The 8,745-nt window shown below is 47.8% G+C and overlaps 1 protein-coding gene across 1 annotated transcript; it reads left to right on the top strand.

Moving 5' to 3' along the window:
* The first annotated feature begins 1,523 nt into the window (after window positions 1-1,523).
* On the top strand, window positions 1,524-6,324 carry LOC135567455 (FAD-linked sulfhydryl oxidase ALR-like). Its single transcript, XM_065014846.1, has 2 exons — window positions 1,524-1,967; window positions 5,831-6,324. Exons 1-2 carry the CDS (start codon window positions 1,734-1,736, stop codon window positions 6,101-6,103), a joined length of 507 nt encoding a protein of 168 aa, XP_064870918.1. The 5' UTR covers window positions 1,524-1,733; the 3' UTR covers window positions 6,104-6,324.
* Window positions 6,325-8,745: the final 2,421 nt, after the last annotated feature.

Consider the following 8,745-nt stretch of genomic DNA (forward strand, 5'->3'; position numbering starts at 1 on the left):
TGGTTACTGCCTGGAGAGAGACACTACAGACTGGTTACTGCCTGGAGAGACACTACATCAGACTGGTTACTGCCAGAGACACACATCAGACTGGTTACTGCCTGGAGAGAGACACTACATCAGACTGGTTAACTGGAGAAGACACACATCAGACTGGTTACTGCCTGGAGAGAGACACACATCAGACTGGTTACTGTCTGGGAAGACAGACATCAGACTGGTTACTCTCCTGGAGAGAGACACACATCAGACTGGTTACTGCCTGGAGAGAGACACACATCAGACTGGTTACTGCCTGGGAGAGACACTACATCAGACTGGTTTACTCAGACTGAATTTACTGTCTGGAGAGAGACACACATCAGACTGGTTACTGTCTGGAGAGAGACAGACATCAGACTGGTTACTCTCCTGGAGAGAGACACACATCAGACTGGTTACTCTCCTGGAGAGAGACACACATCAGACTGGTTACTGCCTGGAGAGAGACACTACATCAGACTGGTTACTGCCTGGAGAGAGACAGACATCAGACTGGTTACTGCCTGGAGAGAGACACACATCAGACTGGTTACTGCCTAGAGAGACACTACATCAGACTGGTTACTGTCTGGAGAGAGACACACATCAGACTGGTTACTGCCTGGAGAGAGACAGACACAGACTGGTTACTGCCAGACATCAGACTGGTTACTGCCTGGAGAGAGACAGACATCAGACTGGTTACTCTCCTGGAGAGAGACAGACATCAGACTGGTTACTCTCTGGAGAGAGACACACATGAACTCAGACTGGTTACTGCCTGGAGAGAGACACACATCAGACTGGTTACTGCCTGGAGAGAGACACTACATCAGACTGGTTACTGCCTGGAGAGACACACACATCAGACTGGTTACTGCCAAGAGAGACACTACATCAGACTGGTTACTGTCTGGAGAGACACACTCAGACTGGAACCACTGGAGGCTGCTGGGTGGAGGACGGCTCATAATAATGGCTGGAGAGAGACACTACATCAGACTGGAACCACTGAGGCTGCTGGGTGGAGGCTCATAATAATGGCAGCTCAGACTGGAACCACTGGAGGCTGCTGGCTGGAACGGGCTGGAACGAATGGAAACCATGCGTTTGATACCATTCCACTCATTTTACTCAGCCATTACCACGAGTCCATCCTCCCGAATGAAGGTGCCACCAACCTCCTGTGACTGAAACGTGTCAACACTGCTACTCCTCAATAGCCTAGCAAGCTCGCTAACTAGCGGTAGCTTCCTGTGTTAGGCAACTCGGTGAGAAGACCGCAACATTAATTTGTCAATCAAATAAAAACTACAGATTTAACTATAAACCAAGAAGTTAACATACAAACACAAAACTGATCAGCCGGTAGTAATATCTATGAAAAATATACACTTTAAATGTGTTCGACTCAACTGCATGCATAGAAAAATGACATCACAAACCGGAACTGGAGGGTTCCGTTCTCTTTTCATTCCGGTGGGGAACAAAAACATCTAACGTTAAATACCTGGAAGAATAGTTCCTGGTCAAATATCAAGTAGTTTACAGTTTACAGTTCGAGTGGACTTACTGCCTTACATGTTTAGAATAAATTCAGACATGTGTAGTTGGTGAACATAGAGGCCGGGTGTCATATATAGAACACATGGAGGAGGAGTTATAATAAAGCGTTATAACGGAAGCGTCCTTCAGCCGCGGGTTCTGGTCCGATGACAGATCCTTCCCACGGTAACACAGCGGACATGGCCGCGTCCACCGGAGGATCATCCACCGCGGGCATCCAGGGGTTCCCCATCATAACCGGCAGGCCCCCGGAGGAAAGCACCGGTAAGGACACGGAGCAGACCGGAGAACCGAAGAAAAAGCCGTGCAGGGCTTGTACCGACTTCAAGTCGTGGATGAAGGTCCAGAAAACGCCACAGACCCCAGCAGCAGCGCCACAGGTGAGCATGGCTCTCGACCTTCGCCCCTCCCGAGTCCGTACGGGAGTTGCAACGATGGGACAAGACTGGAACTACTACCAATTGGATATCACTAAATTGGAGAGAAAACGGGATTTAAAATATATATATTTTTATTTCCATGGGAGAGAAACTGTGAATGTAATTATCTGCAGTTGACATAGCTAAGTAAATGGAAGAATACTCTTATTGCAATGTGGGTGGCTCTTAAAATAGTCTTTGGTTGTGCATAGTGTAGTCTTCGGCACAAGGTGTTGCCAGGGAACAGCACCCTCTTCGATGTAAGAGGTGAAGATCTGCAATACGGATTGGCTCCCGTGCTGAGGTGAAGATCTCAGAAGTCCCTCCCCTATCCAGAAGTCCCTCCCCTATCCAGAAGTCCCTCCCCTATCCAGAAGTCCCTCCCCTATCCAGAAGTCCCTGCCCTATCCAGAAGTCCCTGCCCTATCCAGAAGTCCCTGCCCTATCCAGAAGTCCCTCCCCTTATCCAGAAGTCCCTCCCCTTATCCAGAAGTCCCTCCCCTTATCCAGAAGTCCCTCCCCCTATCCAGAAGTCTCTCACCTTATCTAATAGAGGATCTATTTAGATTAGTAAACCTGAATGATGTCAGTGACCCTAACCCACTAACTCTACCAGGCCTCTACTATTATCTACTAGAGGAGATTAGTAAACCTGAATGATGTCAGGGTGGATAGCCTACTAACTCTACCAGGCCTCTACTATTATCTAGTAGAGGAGATTAGTAAACCTGAATGATGCTGCTGGGTGGATTAGCCTGACTAACTCTAACTCTGCCAGGCCTCTACTATTATCTAACAGGAGATTAGTAAACCTGAATGATGTCAGTGTGGATTAGCCTGACCCTAAACTAACTCTGCCAGGCCTCTACTATTATCTGGAAGGAGATTAGTAAACCTGAATGATGTCAGTGACCCCTAGCCTACTAACTCTGCCAGGCCTCTACTATTATCTAGTAGAGGAGATTAGTAAACCTGAATGATGTCAGTGTGGATAACCACTAACTCTGCCAGGCCTCTACTATTATCTAAAGGAGATTAGTAAACCTGAATGATGTCAGTGACCCTAACCCACTAACTCTACCAGGCCTCTACTATTATCTACTAGAGGAGATTAGTAAACCTGAATGATGTCAGTGGACCCTAACCTACTAACTCTACCAGGCCTCTACTATTATCTAAAGGAGATTAGTAAACCTGAATGATGTCAGTGACCCTAAGCCTACTAACTCTACCAGGCCTCTACTATTATCTAGTAGAGGAGATTAGTAAACCTGAATGATGTCAGTGTGGATAGCCTACTAACTCTGCCAGGCCTCTACTATTATCTAATAGAGGAGATTAGTAAACCTGAATGATGTCAGTGTGGATAGCCTACTAACTCTACCAGGCCTCTACTATTATCTAGTAGAGGAGATTAGTAAACCTGAATGATGTCAGGGTGGATAGCCTACTAACTCTGCCAGGCCTCTACTATTATCTACTAGAGGAGATTAGTAAACCTGAATGATGTCAGTGGACCCTAGCCTACTAACTCTACCAGGCCTCTACTATTATCTACTATGGAGGAGATTAGTAAACCTGAATGATGTCAGTGATAGCCTACTAACTCTGCCAGGCCTCTACTATTATCTACTAGGAGATTAGTAAACCTGAATGATGTCAGTGACCCTAACCCACTAACTCTGCCAGGCCTCTACTATTATCTACTAGAGGAGATTAGTAAACCTGAATGATGTCAGTGACCCTAACCCACTAACTCTACCAGGCCTCTACTATTATCTACTAGAGGAGATTAGTAAACCTGAATGATGTCAGTGTGGATAGCCTACTAACTCTGCCAGGCCTCTACTATTATCTACTAGAGGAGATTAGTAAACCTGAATGATGTCAGTGACCCTAACCCACTAACTCTACCAGGCCTCTACTATTATCTACTAGAGGAGATTAGTAAACCTGAATGATGTCAGGGTGGATAGCCTACTAACTCTACCAGGCCTCTACTATTATCTAATAGAGGAGATTAGTAAACCTGAATGATGTCAGTGACCCTAACCCACTAACTCTGCCAGGCCTCTACTATTATCTAGTAGAGGAGATTAGTAAACCTGAATGATGTCAGTGACCCTAACCCACTATAGCTACCAGGCCTCTACTATTATCTGGTAGAGGAGATTAGTAAACCTGAATGATGTCAGTGTGGATAGCCTACTAACTCTACCAGGCCTCTACTATTATCTAATAGAGGAGATTAGTAATCCTGAATGATCTCAGTGACCCTAACCCACTAACTCTACCAGGCCTCTACTATTATCTACTAGAGGAGATTAGTAAACCTGAATGATGTCAGTGTGGATAGCCTACTAACTCTGCCAGGCCTCTACTATTATCTAATAGAGGAGATTAGTAAACCTGAATGATGTCAGTGTGGATAGCCTACTAACTCTACCAGGCCTCTCTACTATTATCTACTAGAGGAGATTAGTAAACCTGAATGATGTCAGTGACCCTAACCCACTAACTCTACCAGGCCTCTACTATTATCTAATAGAGGAGATTAGTAAACCTGAATGATGTCAGTGTGGATAGCCTACTAACTCTACCAGGCCTCTACTATTATCTACTAGAGGAGATTAGTAAACCTGAATGATGTCAGTGACCCTAACCCACTAACTCTACCAGGCCTCTACTATTATCTACTAGAGGAGATTAGTAAACCTGAATGATGTCAGTGACCCTAACCCACTAACTCTACCAGGCCTCTACTATTATCTACTAGAGGAGATTAGTAAACCTGAATGATGTCAGTGACCCTAACCCACTAACTCTGCCAGGCCTCTACTATTATCTAGTAGAGGAGATTAGTAAACCTGAATGATGTCAGTGACCCTAACCCACTAACTCTACCAGGCCTCTACTATTATCTAATAGAGGAGATTAGTAAACCTGAATGATGTCAGTGTGGATAGCCTACTAACTCTACCAGGCCTCTACTATTATCTACTAGAGGAGATTAGTAAACCTGAATGATGTCAGTGTGGATAGCCTACTAACTCTACCAGGCCTCTACTATTATCTACTAGAGGAGATTAGTAAACCTGAATGATGTCAGGGTGGATAGCCTACTAACTCTACCAGGCCTCTACTATTATCTACTAGAGGAGATTAGTAAACCTGAATGATGTCAGTGACCCTAACCCACTAACTCTACCAGGCCTCTACTATTATCTACTAGAGGAGATTAGTAAACCTGAATGATGTCAGTGACCCTAACCTACTAACTCTACCAGGCCTCTACTATTATCTACTAGAGGAGATTAGTAAACCTGAATGATGTCAGTGACCCTAACCCACTAACTCTACCAGGCCTCTACTATTATCTACTAGAGGAGATTAGTAAACCTGAATGATGTCAGTGACCCTAACCCACTAACTCTACCAGGCCTCTACTATTATCTACTAGAGGAGATTAGTAAACCTGAATGATGTCAGTGACCCTAACCTACTAACTCTACCAGGCCTCTACTATTATCTACTAGAGGAGATTAGTAAACCTGAATGATGTCAGTGACCTAACCCACTAACTCTACCAGGCCTCTACTATTATCTACTAGAGGAGATTAGTAAACCTGAATGATGTCAGTGACCCTAACCCACTAACTCTACCAGGCCTCTACTATTATCTAGTAGAGGAGATTAGTAAACCTGAATGATGTCAGTGACCCTAACCCACTAACTCTACCAGGCCTCTACTATTATCTAGTAGAGGATCTATCAGTCAAGCAGAATGTGTGTCTGTCTGTATCCCTGTGTGTGTTTGTGTGTAGGAGGCCCCAGCTGAGCATGTGGAGCCCCAGCGGCAGCCGGAGTGTCCGCTGGACAGGGAAGAGTTAGGGCGTAACACCTGGTCCTTCCTGCACACCATGGCAGCGTACTACCCTGACCGGCCCTCCCCCAGACAGCAGACAGACATGGGACAGTTCATCAACCTCTTCTCTAAGGTCTTCCCCTGCGAGGAGTGTGCTGAGGACCTGCGGACAAGGTCAGGGGTTTTAGAGGTTATGTGTGTCGCGTCGGCTGGTGTTGAGAGAGTTGTATAATTGGTTCTAGTGGGTTAAAGGTCACGGATGACTGGCAGTAGATACAGGTCCACTTCCTGCCCAACTAGATACCCAGGAGTAGCATTGCATCAAATCAATGGCTGGTGTTGAGAGAGTTGTATAATTGGTTCTAGTGGGTTAAAGGTCACGGATGACTGGCAGTAGATACAGGTCCACTTCCTGCCCAACTAGATACCCAGGAGTAGCATTGCATCAAATCGATGGCTGCATGCCAGGTCAGCCACTATGCAGTCGGGCGTCAGATTGCATCAAATCGATGGCTGCATGCCAGGTCATCCACTATGCAGTCGGGCGTCAGATTGCATCAAATCGATGGCTGCATGCCAGGTCATCCACTATGCAGTCGGGCGTCAGATTGCATCAAATCGATGGCTGCATGCCAGGTCAGCCACTATGCAGTCGGGCGTCAGATTGCATCAAATCGATGGCTGCATGCCAGGTCATCCACTATGCAGTCGGGCGTCAGATTGCATCAAATCGATGGCTGCATGCATCAGCCAAATCAGATTGCATCAAATCGATGGCTGCATGCCAGGTCATCCACTATGCAGTCGGGCGTCAGATTGCATCAAATCGATGGCTGCATGCCAGGTCAGCCACTATGCAGTCGGGCGTCAGATTGCATCAAATCGATGGCTGCATGCCAGGTCAGCCACTATGCAGTCGGGCGTCAGATTGCATCAAATCGATGGCTGCATGCCAGGTCAGCCACTATGCAGTCGGGCGTCAGATTGCATCAAATCGATGGCTGCATGCCAGGTCAGCCACTATGCAGTCGGGCGTCAGATTGCATCAAATCGATGGCTGCATGCCAGGTCAGCCACTATGCAGTCGGGCGTCAGATTGCATCAAATCGATGGTTGCATGCCAGGTCATCCACTATGCAGTCGGGCGTCAGATTGCATCAAATCGATGGCTGCATGCCAGGTCATCCACTATGCAGTCGGGCGTCAGGCATCAAATCGTGGTTGCATGCCAGGTCATCACTATGCATCAATTGCATAAATCGATGGCTGCATGCCAGGTCATCACTATGCAGTGGGCGTCAGATTGCATCAAATCGATGGTTGCATGCCAGGTCAGCCACTATGCAGTCGGGCGTCAGATTGCATCAAATCGATGGTTGCATGCCAGGTCATCCACTATGCAGTCGGGCGTCAGATTGCATCAAATCGATGGCTGCATGCCAGGTCATCACTATGCAGTCGGGGCGTCAGATTGCATCAAATCGTGGCTGCATGCCAGGTCATCCACTATGCAGTCGGGCGTCAGATTGCATCAAATCGATGGCAGCTGCATGCCAGGTCAGCCACTATGCAGTCGGGCGTCAGATTGCATCAAATCGATGGCTGCATGCCAGGTCATCCACTATGCAGTCGGGCGTCAGATTGCATCAAATCGGTAGCTGCATGCCAGGTCAGCCACTATGCAGTCGGCGTCAGATTGCATCAAATCGATGACTGCATGAGTCAGCCACTATGCAGTCGGGCGTCAGATTGCATCAAATGCGATGGCTGCATGCCAGGTCAGCCACTATGCAGTCGGACGTCAGATTGCATCAAATCGATGGCTGCATGCCAGGTCAGCCACTATGCGATGGGCGTCAGATTGCATCAAATCGATGGCTGCATGCCAGGTCAGCCACTATGCAGTCGACGTCAGGTGCATCAAATCGATGGCTGCATGCCAGGTCAACCACTATGAGTCGGGGCGTCCAGATTACACATCAAATGTCGATGGTTACATGCCAGGTCAGCCACTATGCAGTCAGGCGTCAGATTGCATCAAATCGATAGCTGCATGCCAGGTCATCCACTATGCAGTCGGGCGTCAGATTGCATCAAATCGATGGCTGCATGCCAGGTCAGCCACTATGCAGTCGGGCGTCAGATTGCATCAAATCGATGGCTGCATGCCAGGTCAGCCACTATGCAGTCGGGCGTCAGATTGCATCAAATCGATGGCTGCATGCCAGGTCAGCCACTATGCAGTCGGGCGTCAGATTGCATCAAATCGATGGTTGCATGCCAGGTCAGCCACTATGCAGTCGGGCGTCAGATTGCATCAAATCGATGGTTGCATGCCAGGTCATCCACTATGCAGTCGGGCGTCAGGTTGCATCAAATCGATGGCTGCATGCCAGGTCAGCCACTATGCAGTCGGGCGTCAGATTGCATCAAATCGATGGCTGCATGCCAGGTCATCCACTATGCAGTCGGGCGTCAGATTGCATCAAATCGATGGCTGCATGCCAGGTCAGCCACTATGCAGTCGGGCGTCAGATTGCATCAAATCGATGGCTGCATGCCAGGTCAGCCACTATGCAGTCGGGCGTCAGATTGCATCAAATCGATGGTTGCATGCCAGGTCATCCACTATGCAGTCGGGCGTCAGATTGCATCAAATCGATGGTTGCATGCCAGGTCATCCACTATGCAGTCGGGCGTCAGATTGCATCAAATCGATGGTTGCATGCCAGGTCAGCCACTATGCAGTCGGGCGTCAGATTGCATCAAATCGATGGCTGCATGCCAGGTCATCCACTATGCAGTCGGGCGTCAGATTGCATCAAATCGATGGCTGCATGCCAGGTCATCCACTATGCAGTCGGGCGTCAGATT

This window comes from Oncorhynchus nerka, unplaced genomic scaffold, assembly GCF_034236695.1.
Source record: "Oncorhynchus nerka isolate Pitt River unplaced genomic scaffold, Oner_Uvic_2.0 unplaced_scaffold_2032, whole genome shotgun sequence".
NCBI classification, from domain to species: Eukaryota; Metazoa; Chordata; class Actinopteri; order Salmoniformes; family Salmonidae; genus Oncorhynchus; species Oncorhynchus nerka.

Excerpts from the sequence above, each read along its gene's own strand:
- LOC135567455 (XM_065014846.1), top strand. The coding sequence starts at position 1,734 with ATGACAGATCCTTCCCACGGTAACACAGCGGACATGGCCGCGTCCACC. Across the intron at positions 1,968-5,830 it reads CCCCAGCAGCAGCGCCACAG|GAGGCCCCAGCTGAGCATGT; the intron begins GTGAGCATGGCT and ends GTTTGTGTGTAG.